This window comes from Onychostoma macrolepis, chromosome 05 (assembly GCF_012432095.1).
Source record: "Onychostoma macrolepis isolate SWU-2019 chromosome 05, ASM1243209v1, whole genome shotgun sequence".
In the NCBI taxonomy this organism is placed as follows: Eukaryota; Metazoa; Chordata; class Actinopteri; order Cypriniformes; family Cyprinidae; genus Onychostoma; species Onychostoma macrolepis.
Genome location: NC_081159.1, coordinates 19,924,387 through 19,936,818, shown reverse-complemented (window position 1 = coordinate 19,936,818; position 12,432 = coordinate 19,924,387). Strand labels below are relative to the sequence as shown.

The 12,432-nt window shown below is 38.3% G+C and overlaps 1 protein-coding gene across 2 annotated transcripts in view; it reads left to right on the top strand.

The window, feature by feature from the left end:
- The window catches only part of zzef1 (zinc finger, ZZ-type with EF hand domain 1), a 40,054-nt gene that overhangs the window by 8,895 nt on the left and 18,727 nt on the right, over positions 1-12,432 (top strand). For both annotated transcript variants that reach the window (XM_058775841.1, XM_058775840.1), the window contains exons 15-39: positions 85-278; positions 1,453-1,586; positions 1,670-1,740; positions 1,836-1,950; positions 2,188-2,347; positions 2,842-2,963; positions 3,049-3,171; positions 3,371-3,540; positions 3,691-3,772; positions 3,938-4,139; positions 4,610-4,752; positions 4,845-5,088; positions 5,753-5,832; positions 5,916-6,006; positions 6,098-6,605; positions 8,167-8,331; positions 8,636-8,755; positions 8,915-9,076; positions 9,632-9,761; positions 10,217-10,355; positions 10,555-10,720; positions 11,173-11,435; positions 11,559-11,728; positions 11,882-12,020; positions 12,218-12,390. In XM_058775841.1, the coding sequence (XP_058631824.1) occupies positions 85-278; positions 1,453-1,586; positions 1,670-1,740; positions 1,836-1,950; positions 2,188-2,347; positions 2,842-2,963; positions 3,049-3,171; positions 3,371-3,540; positions 3,691-3,772; positions 3,938-4,139; positions 4,610-4,752; positions 4,845-5,088; positions 5,753-5,832; positions 5,916-6,006; positions 6,098-6,605; positions 8,167-8,331; positions 8,636-8,755; positions 8,915-9,076; positions 9,632-9,761; positions 10,217-10,355; positions 10,555-10,720; positions 11,173-11,435; positions 11,559-11,728; positions 11,882-12,020; positions 12,218-12,390 (4,066 nt within the window). The remainder of the gene's footprint in view (positions 1-84; positions 279-1,452; positions 1,587-1,669; positions 1,741-1,835; positions 1,951-2,187; positions 2,348-2,841; positions 2,964-3,048; positions 3,172-3,370; positions 3,541-3,690; positions 3,773-3,937; positions 4,140-4,609; positions 4,753-4,844; positions 5,089-5,752; positions 5,833-5,915; positions 6,007-6,097; positions 6,606-8,166; positions 8,332-8,635; positions 8,756-8,914; positions 9,077-9,631; positions 9,762-10,216; positions 10,356-10,554; positions 10,721-11,172; positions 11,436-11,558; positions 11,729-11,881; positions 12,021-12,217; positions 12,391-12,432) is intronic.

Sequence of the window (12,432 nt, the reverse complement as noted above, 5' to 3'; positions counted from 1 at the left end):
TTCTTATGAACTAGGGCAGGCAAAATGTGTTTAAAAATTATATTTTCCAATGTCTGCCATGTATGTGTGTGCATACACTTTCAGTGAAGGAGAGGAGGCCATAAAGACAAGAGTTCTCCTGCTTCAGCTGCTCCAGAACTGCTTCTCAATGCTGCCCAGCCTGACAGAGTCCCAGTCAGACATCACAGCCTCAGCTTCAGCATCAGCATCACCCTCAGCCAGCACAGACGTGGATCCTGCAGAAGCCGTTGGAGAGCTCTACAGTCACTTGTGTCAAGGTAAGACTCGCATACTGCTCTTTATGGCTCAACAGCATTGATTTGTGTTTGTGGAGAACTGCGGGAAACCAGCTGTGAGAACAAGCAGTGAAATACAGAACATGAAACATAAATAATGATCTGTTGGAGCAGCGTTTAATCTGAAGTTGAAGTTTTTAGCTGCTGTCAACGTGCTTCCATTGTAGCAAATATTACTGATCAAAAGTTTGGAGTTTTATTTCATTTATTTGAATACAGTAAAATCTGTAATATTGTGAAGCGTTACTATTTAAAATAACAGTTTTTATATTTTAATATATTTATAAATATAATTATTTTCTGTGGCAAAGCTGAATTTTCCTTCAGAAGTCATTCTATTGTTCTGTATTGGTGCTTAAGAAACATTTATTTTTATTAATGTTGAAAACAGATGTGCTGCTTCTTTAATATGTATATTTTATTTATTTATTTTATTTTTTTGCAGAAATTGTGACTTTTTTTCAGGACACTTACATGAATATAAAGTTCAAAAGAACAGAATTCGGTCACATGTTATATAAGGTGGCCTTAACTACTATGTACTTACATCAAAAAATAAGTACATTGTACTTATTGTGTTCATATTGTATTGCAAAACACATTTGCTGCTATTGAGGTGGGATGGGGGTAAGGTTAGGGACAGGTTTGGTGATTGTGGGTAGATTTAAGGGTGGGTTAAGGTGTAAGGGATGGGTTGACAGTGTAATTCTAAATGTAATTACAGAAATTAATTACAGATGTAAGTACGTATAGGTATTTTTAAAATATAAGTACAATGTAAAAACATGTATGTACACAATAAGTGCACTGTATCAAATGATTAATTTAAATGTAAGTACATAGTAGTTAAGGCCACCTAATATAAAGTGGGACCCAGAATTTATTTGAAGAATTAATTAAATTTCTTATTGTCACTTGATCAGTTTAATTTGTCTTCTATAAATAAACATATTATTTTAAAAAAACAACATACTAACCGCAAACTGAACGGTAGAGTAGTTTCTAGTTTCCAAAAAATATCAGTTAAAATTGATGGCTGAAAACACGCTGTGACATCTTTAAAACATTCAGTTAAATTGGTTAAAAGCCATATAATAATGCCATAGTATTTTGATTGGTGATTGAGAGAATAACCCACAGTTTTTGTGCTGTGCAGTGGTGGACGGCCCTGAGGGACAGACTGCAGTGGAGAAAGCTCTGAGAAAAGAAGCTGTGAAAGCCATCCTCAGTGGAGCTGCCATTTTCTTCCCTGACAAACCGAGCCGGAGGGACAAACTCTTCCACATGATGGTAAGACTATGAGGGTGTACTTGCCATGGCTGAATATTGTTGTTGAATTGCTATTGTATGAGAATTATTATTATTTTTTTTAGAAAAACATAACTGAGGAAAATCAGCCAGAGTCTGTTAAACTGACATTTGAGTCTCTCTGCAGTTACTTCAGGTATCAAACTCATCTCTTTAAACTAGCACTTTTTTTTTTGGTCCGGTAAAAATGTATAGCTTACTTCCTGCTCTCACATATTGTCTCGTTTGCAGCGATCAGGACCCGAAAGGTCTCCTCTTGCTGCCCCCTAAAGGAGCCCCATCTGACTTTGACATCTCACCTGTCCTGACCGTCATGGACACGCTGCTCATTGTGGCCACTAGAGAGGTATGTCTGCCCCATGCTGACAGCCAACCTCGTCTGGTCACTCCTGCTCACATATATAAGCTCCTGCAAATAGCTGACACATACTTTAGATGTTTACATTGTGCATTAACATGTGTTAGTTGACACCTCGTATTGGAATGCATTGCAGGACAACTCACTAATAGTTTTCCTTTGTCTAGCTCTACAAGGAGAAATGTGATGTTGACCCGTGTAAAATGCCCCTCTCCCTTTGTTCAGTGTGAGGTGTTGATGTTGGATTCCAGAGGAGGGTCCATTTGGAGGGTCCTGCTGTCTCTGTTCTGGGCTTTACAGGGCAGCCTGCTGTCCTGGTGCTTCCTACAGCTCAAAGGAGGAACGGCCACCTCTACTGATCTGGCCAGGGAAATCCTGCTGAAATGTTAGTGTGCTTTTCCTGGTTTTCCAGTCTGCTTTTATAGAGCCCTTCAAAATACTGAGACCACTTGTGAAAATGCTGAGACTATATATATTAAATATTTATATTTCAATGCCTTTTTATACAAATTGCATTATGAGCATAACAGTTACAAAGCTGATTTTCCGTGGTCTCTGTCCTTTTGCAGTCTCTATAAAGATGTAGTCCAATTCCATGTGTTTTTACCTTCAGATATTTAAGTTCCATAAAACAGCAAATGATTGTACACTCCAGTAATACAATAATTGAACATTCCAGTAACACTTTTTAGTCTAGAACTAAATACTGTGTTGTTGGCTTTATTTGACTCTGAGAGAATATTAATATTTTTACTACTGTTGTTTTTTAATAATAAAAAAAAATAATAATTCCAAACCCCAAACTTTTGAACGGTAGTCATTATTTGCTGTAGTCTATCATGGTGTGAATACATTTGTGTTGTTTCTCTTGGATATTAGATGTGGAACAGTTCCTGTCAGGTACCACAGACATACTGATTCCTCTTATTAAGCGCTTCTCTGGAGCTGACATCATAGAGAAACTCAGTGGATCCATTCTTGCCATGGCAACAAGACAGCTGGTAGCAGACCGCTTTATCCCACTGTATTTTATTATTCATTCTGTTTGTATGTATGTATTAAGTGTGGATTGTGTGCTGTTGTTAGACAATCTTCCTGCTGGAGTTGTGCGCTCTGGATATTCCGCACTGTGTGCTGCTCAAGAGATTCTATCCTCTGGTAGACCTGCTCAAGAAGCTGTCTAGTGACACAGAGGACATCTTCTCAAAGGTCAGTTCACTCTGTGTCTTAAAGCATTTTGATACGTTCAAGTTAAAATAAATAGAAGACTGAAAACTAATGAAAAGGAGCATTTCACTTGGTTTTTTCTACATGCAAATTAAAAAGTAAGAGGACCAAGCCACTAATAACTGAATGACAGTTTGTAAGAATAATGCATTTATCAGTTTGTATCCCTGTGTGTTTGTAGGTTGATATGGAGGGCTGTCAACAGACTCAGCAGCCTGTTGTATTAAGGACATGGCATATGGAGTCACCTCATAACTATGAGAACAGCAGACATGAGACCACCGTCTTTGTCTGTCCTGGTGCCACATCCTTCGAGGTGGAGTTTGATGAACGCTGTGAAACAGAGAAAAGGTGTGAAGAGCTTATTCTACAATTCTACTGCCACCTTCTGGTGAAAACGGGAATCAAACTCACACTTTTTCTGTTATAGATGCATGTGGCTTGAGTTCAAGTTTGCATTGTATTTACACTAATTAGGTGTGGTTTTTTTGGGGGGGGTAGGTATGACTATCTGGAATTCACTGATGCTAGGGGAGGAAAAGTGCGATATGATATGAAGGTCGGCACGGAGAAATGGCCAAAGGTACAAAAACGGTTTACTAGTTGTCTGCCAAATGTGTTCATTATGTAATTATATTTTTAAAAAAATTGTTGAAAGCAGTGCAATTAATTTTAGCCTTTGCTCGAATGTGATTCCATTATTTTTAATCTGTATCTTTTATATCTTTTTTTTTTCTTTTTTCTTCAGAAAGTGACGTTTAAAGCTGGTCCCCAGCTGCAGTTTCTGTTCCACTCAGACAGCAGTAATAATGAATGGGGTTACAAGTTCACAGTGACAGCATATGGTCTGCCGGACGTCACTGTGTCCTGGACCTCAGACCTGCAGCTCCTCGTGTCCAGGCTAATGGGCCGTCTGGCCTCCCGCACCATGGCTTTGAAATCACCTTACGGTGTGATAATTGTGTACTTTTGATTATTTCTCTGTTAAATTATTTGGTTACACTTTACTTGAAGGGGTGTGCATAAGACTGACATGACACCTTCATAATCATGACATGACGCATGTCATGAATATGAAGGGTTTTTATGCATGTTTATGACAACTGTCATTAAGTGTCATTTGACGTGTCATGTCATGATTATGAAGGTGTCATGCCAGTCTTATGCACACCCCTTCAAGTAAAGTGTTAACAATTATTTTAAAAAGGCTAATTTTATTCCTTTGTATTTAATTTATAAATGTGTGCGAGCACATAAATGTGTTCTCCTTCAAATAAACAAATAGGAAAAAGGTTGTAGAAAAAAAAGGGGAATGTATAGAGTATAAATTTCACAATATAAATTGCAGTTAGTTGAAAAAGTGTGAAAACACACTGACTTACGATGATGTTTTTGTGTTATGTTTGCCTTCCTCTTGAAGAGATCCGTGGTGTAAAAGAGTTGCCTGCAGGCTTGATGAACCATGTCCTGTCCTGTCCTCTATGGAAGCCTATGTTCAGACATGGTTTGAGTGGACTTCCTGGAGAAAAAAAGTTAGGCCTGGCCAGACCGGACACCAACCAGGTGAGAGTACTTGGATTATGACTTTATGTGTGCATTTCAGTCCAAAAAAAGTCTAATCATGTTTGTGCATCTTGTGCTATTTTGTTCTGCAGGAAGAGCCAGCTCCTTTGGGAGATGAAATGGTGGAATTCCTTAAGGACTTTGCCTGCTGGGATCCTTCGCAGGATTCTTCTGATGGCAGGACGGAGTTAATGAGGGCCCTTTTGATGACCTGCAAGAAGCAGCCAATCAGGAACGAGATTGCTGCAGGCTCAAAAGTGGACCAGGCTGTGAACGCCACCTGGGCGGCCATGGTGTATCACACACCAGCACTTCACCACAATCTTAGGAGCTTTGGTAATTAAAGACATTTTAAGAGTTTCATACAAGTTCAAGAGCGCAATCACTATAGAGAAATGTTGCAGACACAATCTTGAAACATTTCTAAAACGAAACATACATTTTTATGTCAAACTGTTGGATTATTTTTTTATTTATATTTGGAAGCCTATAACCAGCTTTCTTTTTAAAAGTTCAGTTATTTAAAAAAAAATCAAATCTAACTAATTATTTATTAACATGTGTATGTGTGTGTGTGTGTGTATATATATATATATATATATATATATATATATATATATATATATATATATATATATATAAATATATATATATATAAATATATATATATATATATATATATATATATATATATATATATATATATATAGGTACAATAGAACAGAAAAAATGACAAACAGTGGTTAATGACAAACTGTGCAGAATCTTATATTTCTTGTTGATTTTACTTCATAATACTTCATATTGCTTCATAATGTGAAGATTCTAAAACTCCAGGGCCATGTTAAACCATCAAAACCTTGTTCCCTTGGTACAGACAGTATTTGATCTGTTCCTGTAAGATGTTTGTATGAGCAGGACAGTTTGTTGGTCATACATGTCAATCCCAGTCCCAGTGTCCTTTTGATCATGTTTCCATTTCTTATCTCCTCTGCATTAGTTGCTAAAAACGGCCAGAGCAGTCTTAGCGAGGACCTTCTGCAGGTCTACACCCTCGCCGATGGCATCAGAACGTGGATGGTTAGTATAGCTTATAATTTTTGGATTTAAAATAACGTAATATTCCTTTTTATTTACTTCTCCCTTTTGATCTGTTTTGGCAGTTGGAAATGAAACAGCGCTACCTTATGGGTAAAATGAATGGAGTAGAGGAAAAAGAAGACAGACAGAATGAGGTTACAATGGAGTCACTTGGTAAATATTGATGCTATAAATATGCCTTTGATGCACAGTTTCTTAAACTAATTCTTCTGCATTCTCACTATCTTTTTCACTCTCTTAACAGCTGAAATTTGCATCAGTAGAAGTTTGTTCCTCTTCCGATTCAGCCCGAGTGGAGGAACCTCTGCACTTCTGGAACAAGAGCCTTCCAGACCAGAAGATGGCGCTTGTGCTGCTCCTCTTCTTCGATCTGTTTCCACCTCAGAGGGAGACTTCCAGCCCAGTCCCTCTGTTCCCTCCATCTCCCAGACTCCTGAGGGAGCAGAAGCAGCGATGCCCCTAGGGGCCAGTCAGCGTGACCAGACGTTCTCCACACCAGTGGATGCTGGACCTTCCAGCAGCATCAGTTCTCAGGGTGCCATGGGCTCCTCGGAAAGTCTTCAGTCTCAAACAGGAGAGCCTCTGTCCCCGTTAGTCTTCCCACGTAAAGCACCTTTCAGTCGGGGCCGCTTGAGGCTCCTTTCCTTACGATCTATGGAGGAGCCTCGCATGGCACCACCTGTTAAAGAGCGCTTCCCCATCCTCAAATACATCCTCAGCTTTATGAAGGACATGGTCATTAATGAGAGCAGGTATGTTCACCGCATGATGGGAATGGCTAGATGTATGATGCTATGATTCAACAGATTTTGATGTATAAGCTTAAAGGGATAGTTCACCCTCATGTTGTTCCAGAGCTTTATAAATTTCTTTCTTCTGCTGAACACAAAAGAAGATATTTTGAAGAATGATGGTAACTAAACCACTGCTGGCCCCCTTTGACTTCCATAGTGTTTTTTCCCCTTATTATGGAAGTCATTGGGGACCAGCAACAGTTTTGTTACCAGCAAAATCTTTTTTAAGAAGCTTATAAGGCTTAAAGGGATAGTTCACCCAAAAATGAAAATTCTTTGTTCTGCTGAACACAAAGGAAGATATTCTGAAGAATGTGGGAAACAGAGTAGTTCTGGGGCACCATTGACTTCCATAGTATTTTTTTCCTACTATGGAAGTCAGTGGTGCCCCAAAACAGCCTGGTTACAAACTTTCTTCAAAATATCTTCCTTTGTGTTCGGCAGAACAAAGATTCATACAGGTTTGGAACTACTTGAGGGTGAGTAAACGATGACAGAATTTTCATTTTTGGGCGGACTGTCCCTTTAAAGCTATAGTTCAGTTTACTCTCATTCATGTTGTTCTAAACACTGTAACACAAAAGTAGATACGGTGTTGTTCTGGTGTCCTGTTGGCTCTTCCACACAATAAAGGTGAATAGTGACCAGGGCCTCCAAAAGTAATGACCATTATTATAAAAGTAGCCCTTACAACTTGTTTGCTTCTGAAACAATAAAATAGCTTTGTTGCTGAAATATTATGTATATTTTTGAATAATATGCATGTTTGATCCATGTGTCAAAATCTGTTGAATTTTGGAAGCATTTTCTGTACATTTGAGACTTCTAGTGAAAATGCTTCTCTTGTTTTGCATAATTGCAAATTAATGAATTTGATCAGTATTATTACATTTAATGCAAATAATCACTACCTTTCAAAAGTCTGGGGTCTGTCATTTTTTTTAAGCTAAGGCTGTATTTATTTAACCAAAAAAACAGTAAAAATATTGACATTGCAAAAGATTTAAAATGGTTGTTTTGTATTTGAATTCACACTAATTTTCAAATGTAATTTATTCCTTTGATGGTAAATCTGAATTTTCAGCAGCCATTACATCAGTCTTCAGTGTCACATGATCCTTAAGATTTAATTTGGTGCTCAAAAAAACATTTTTTCTTATTATCATTATTGAAGGCAGTTGTGCTGGCTAATAGTATTGATTTCTTTAAAAAAAATGTCTCAATGTCCCCAAACCTTTGACCAGGGTGTATATGTTTTTACATTTAATATATGTATATAATCTGAGTGAAAATATGATTATTTAGCTTTGGACAATATCACAAATTTGCTTATTTGATGGGTGACTTAGTGCTGAATCTTAAATATTTCTTATTTTGTTTCATGTTTCTTTTTGAAAAGAAAAAAATCTGTCTATTTCTAGGTTTATTTGTTTATTTCCAGATTTTAATGTGTACTTGTACATATATGGTGATTTGTCTCTGACCAGCGGCAATGAAGTGTGTTTCTGTGTGTGTTCAGTGTTCTTCATACTCTGGCTCTGAAGAAGGCCCAGGCTCTGAGTGTGTGTGAGGTGCTGGAGCTCGTCCAGCAGTGTATACTCACCCTGGGGAAACCGCACCTCTTCCAGGCACCCTGTATTTTGTTTCTCCAGGAACTCTTGGCGTGTCAGAAAGATTTCACCAAGTATGTTATCTAAAACAGTGGTTCCCGAACCTATGCTGGGGACCCCCAACCACTGCACATTTTGTATGTCTCCCTCCCTCATAGGCCACACCCAATTCAAGCCTTGCAGACTCTACTAATGAAGAGTTGAATCAGGTGTGTTAAATGAGGGAGACATAGAAATTATGCAGTGGTTGGGAGTCCACAGGACAGGTTTGAGAGCCACTGATCTAAAAAAAATCATTTCATTTCATTTCTGATGGTACTAATATCTGACTACTGTCCTAATATCATTATTTTAACTCAACCTATCTTTCTTTCTCAGTTACTTTTCTCAGTTAGTGGGCAGCGGGCAGGAGATGAGGGAGCTGGTCAGACACTCGTATCATCTGCTGGTTCTCATGCTAGTAGAGGCCGTGCAGAGCTTCAATGCACTGAACGAGAAGTGGGTTCTCTCTGTGCTGTTTTTAAATATTGAATGTGAATTGTGAATTCATTGTGTGCTTTAGAAGTTATTAATAATAGATATGCTACGCAAGGACTGCCAATGCATTCTGTATGTCCTTTATGTCTTATGTCCGTTGTGTGTTCTGTATGTCCTTAGGGCCCTGCTGCCCGCCCTGTCATGTGTGCAGACATGTCTGCTGCATTTGCTGGATATGAGCTGGGAAGCAGAAGATTTGTCGCTGTTTCTGAACATCAAACTGCCTGATCTTCTGCTCACCATGTCCCAAGAAAACATCAGTGTGCATGATATTGCCATCAGGTATGAGACATGGATCAGAACACATATGCTGTGCTAGGAATGTAGGGACTTCAGCCTTAAAAAAAAAAAAAAAAAGAAAAGAAAAATCAACCCCCTGCCCTGGTTGAGAAACGCTGTTTTATTTAAATAGGATGTTTAAAAAAAGATACATGAATTGTATAACTAAGTTGTTTTTTAATAGCTCATATTGAATGTGGCTGACAGTGTCCCAATACAAATTTAAGGAAAGGTCTGTTGTAATAAATTTTATTTCACTTTATTCTTAAAATTCCCACACTTTCTATCGCAAATGTGAAATATCATACAGACCTCAGTATGAAAGGAGGGTTAAAATGAGGAGAAAGGAGGTTTCAGTGTCATTATCATTTGACTTATGATGTAAAGTTGTTGATGACATCTTGAGGGCAGATTTGGTGAGCTTTGTTGTTGTGATTCTTGTGATATTGACACTCTTAATCTACACTTAATCCTGATCTCACAAACTAAACTTAAAAGTATCCAGTGTTTTATTTGGCTTCTCATCTGTCATTTTCTCCATGTGACATGATGCTGTAGCCAGTGGACGGAGGAGGATGAGATCGCTGACTACGAGAGGAACTCTGAATGGATGGATGAGTGTTTGGATGGCATGTTTGAAAAATGGTTTGACAAGATCAGCCAGGCCTCAGTGGAGGACAAGAGAAAGGTACAGATATCAAATCAAATAAATGCTTTCCTGGGAAACAAAACTGTTGCTCACAAAAGGCTAATTACAATTTTTTTTTTTCTATAATGGAGACAGTTAAATAATAAGCCTTTGGGTGGAGTTATAGCATTATTATGCGTGTAATGTTTATTGAATGTATTCCTGCAAACCTTTTTATGTCACGATTCAATGTTTAATCTGTGCAAACACAGGCAAATGTCAGCACCCATCAATGCCTAAATATCAGGTAGAACAAATATTTGGATTGAATTGCCAAGTTATTTTTTTTTAGTCAGGCTAGGTTAACTGTGAACAGTGTCTTTTGCTCTCTGCAAAAGCACAGACAGATTTTACATATTCAGACACAAGTTACTGCAAGTAGCCCTCAAAATAATGTTATTTGCAAAGAACCCCATATGAAACTAAACATATTGTGCATTTTTTGATCATTGCAGATGCACATGTTCATTGCACGCTACTGCGACCTGCTGAATGTGGAGATTTCGTGTGATGGCTGCGAACGGATCGCACCGTGGCATCGCTACCGGTGCCTGCAGTGTACAGATATGGACCTGTGCAAGACCTGCTTCCTCAGTGAGTCACACCATCATAGTCAACAGTGGCTTACACTATAATGAAGGAAAAACTAAATGTTAATCAAACATTATTTCCCTTTTTTTTTGCATTCACGTTAAATTAGACTCTACACAAATAATTTATTGCAGCAGTATATTTCTCGCACACTTGATAAGTTGGAGTGCGTGTATTGAACAGCTCTGTTCTCCTGGTTCAGGTGGTGCTAAACCAGAAGGCCATGAGGATGACCATGAGATGGTGAATATGGAGTATGCTTGTGACCACTGCCAGGGCCTTATCGTGGGCAGCAGGATTAACTGTAATGTCTGTGAGGACTTCGATCTCTGCTTTGGGTGTTATAATGCCAAAAAATACCCAGACAGGTAATACATGTGAGAAGATCACTAAATGCAACTAAACAATGAACATGAAAATATAAAATATTTGCAAACGATTTTTCAAACCAAAACTAATCCACATCAAGTCAGATACAACATTTTAATCAATTTATGACAAGAAAAACTGGATACCTCAATTGAATGAGTGAATTTCTGATCTGATCATTTAAAGATGGAAATCCTTCTCTTTTAAATGTGTATATATATATATATATAATACTTTGTTGTTGTTTTTCATATTTATTTAGCATTTTAATCATTTTTTTTCAGTATAATTTTATAAATGTTTCTTCTTTTTTTTTTTTACTTGTATGCTTTTATATATATAATTTTTTTTTTCACACACACACACAATTATTATTTTTTTTATTTTGTTGTTGTTGTTGTTTATTATTATTATTATTATTATTATTATTAAAAAATTCCTCTCCCTCCAGCCATCTGCCCACCCACCGTATCACAGTGTACCCTATGGTCACCATTCGCATCAGTGACCGCCACAGACTCATTCAGCCCTATATACATAACTACTCCTGGCTTCTTTTTGCTGCACTTGCCCTGTTCACCTCCGAACTGATCAGTGAGAGAGTGCAGGATGGAGAGCCTTTGAATGATGTCAACCTTGGTCACGCTAGGGCACTGCAAACCCACTGCTCTGACATCATCAATGATTGCCTGCTGAAGGGACAGACTGGGAAAGGTAATCAATATATCTGAATGCACATGATCTATTAAGAATTAAGTTGTGTGTGTGTGTGTTAATTAGAAATGGAAGTCTTGGTTGATGGGTCTGTATAATCAGGGTTGCTCTTGTTTCTTCTAGGTTTGCGAGCCTCTGCCCTGCTGTCCCTGCTTTCTTCAAATGAATCAGCCACAGAGAGTGAACTGTGTCCTGCGACGGCTGGTTCTTTTCAGGACATCAGCAGCACAGACACCTCCTCGCTTCCCAGCAGCACTACAGCTATCTGCTCCCCACTGCTACCTACAGACAGAGTCAGTACTTTACTGAAGCTTTTGGCCTTTTTATTTTTTTAAGTCTGTGACTAAAATGCCCAGGTTATAACTAACAACAGTGTGATGAACATGCTGTTAAACTTTTTTTAAACAAGTCCTCATAATCCTCTTGTTTTTATTCCTCTTCAAAAGAAACCACAAAAGCAGGAGCCAGATACAGAAGGGGATGAGAAGAGGAGGAAGCTTGTCTCTCAGGATACGTCAGACTCATCCAGTGCAAGTCAGACACCCTCTGTGTCTAGTGAAGACACACTGTCCCCTGGAGTCAGAGGTGAGCCTGTCTCTTAGTACCCTTCAATAATCAAGGAGATCTATAATATCTTTATGTAGTCAAAGTTATTTGTTGCTTTTGAATGTCTCATGGGATTTAATTGAAGACAACAGGAGATAGGTGTAAATGGGGACAAAAACGGCAAAGTACATGTTAAAATGTGTTTTATCTCCTTTTTTTCTTTCATTTTGCCTCAGTTTCAGAGTCAAGTGGAGACACTATCACATCTCCCACCTCAGAGAACATGGATGCATATAAGGACCAGGAGGAAAAGACAGCCCGGGGGCCGCTACAGGAACATGTGTTTGCCGAATGCTCCAGAGAGAGAATTCTGGGATTGTTGGCAGCCATGTTGCCTGCGACCAAACAGGTAACAACAAAGAGTCCAGTTTAATTTGTAGTGCAGGGTTGC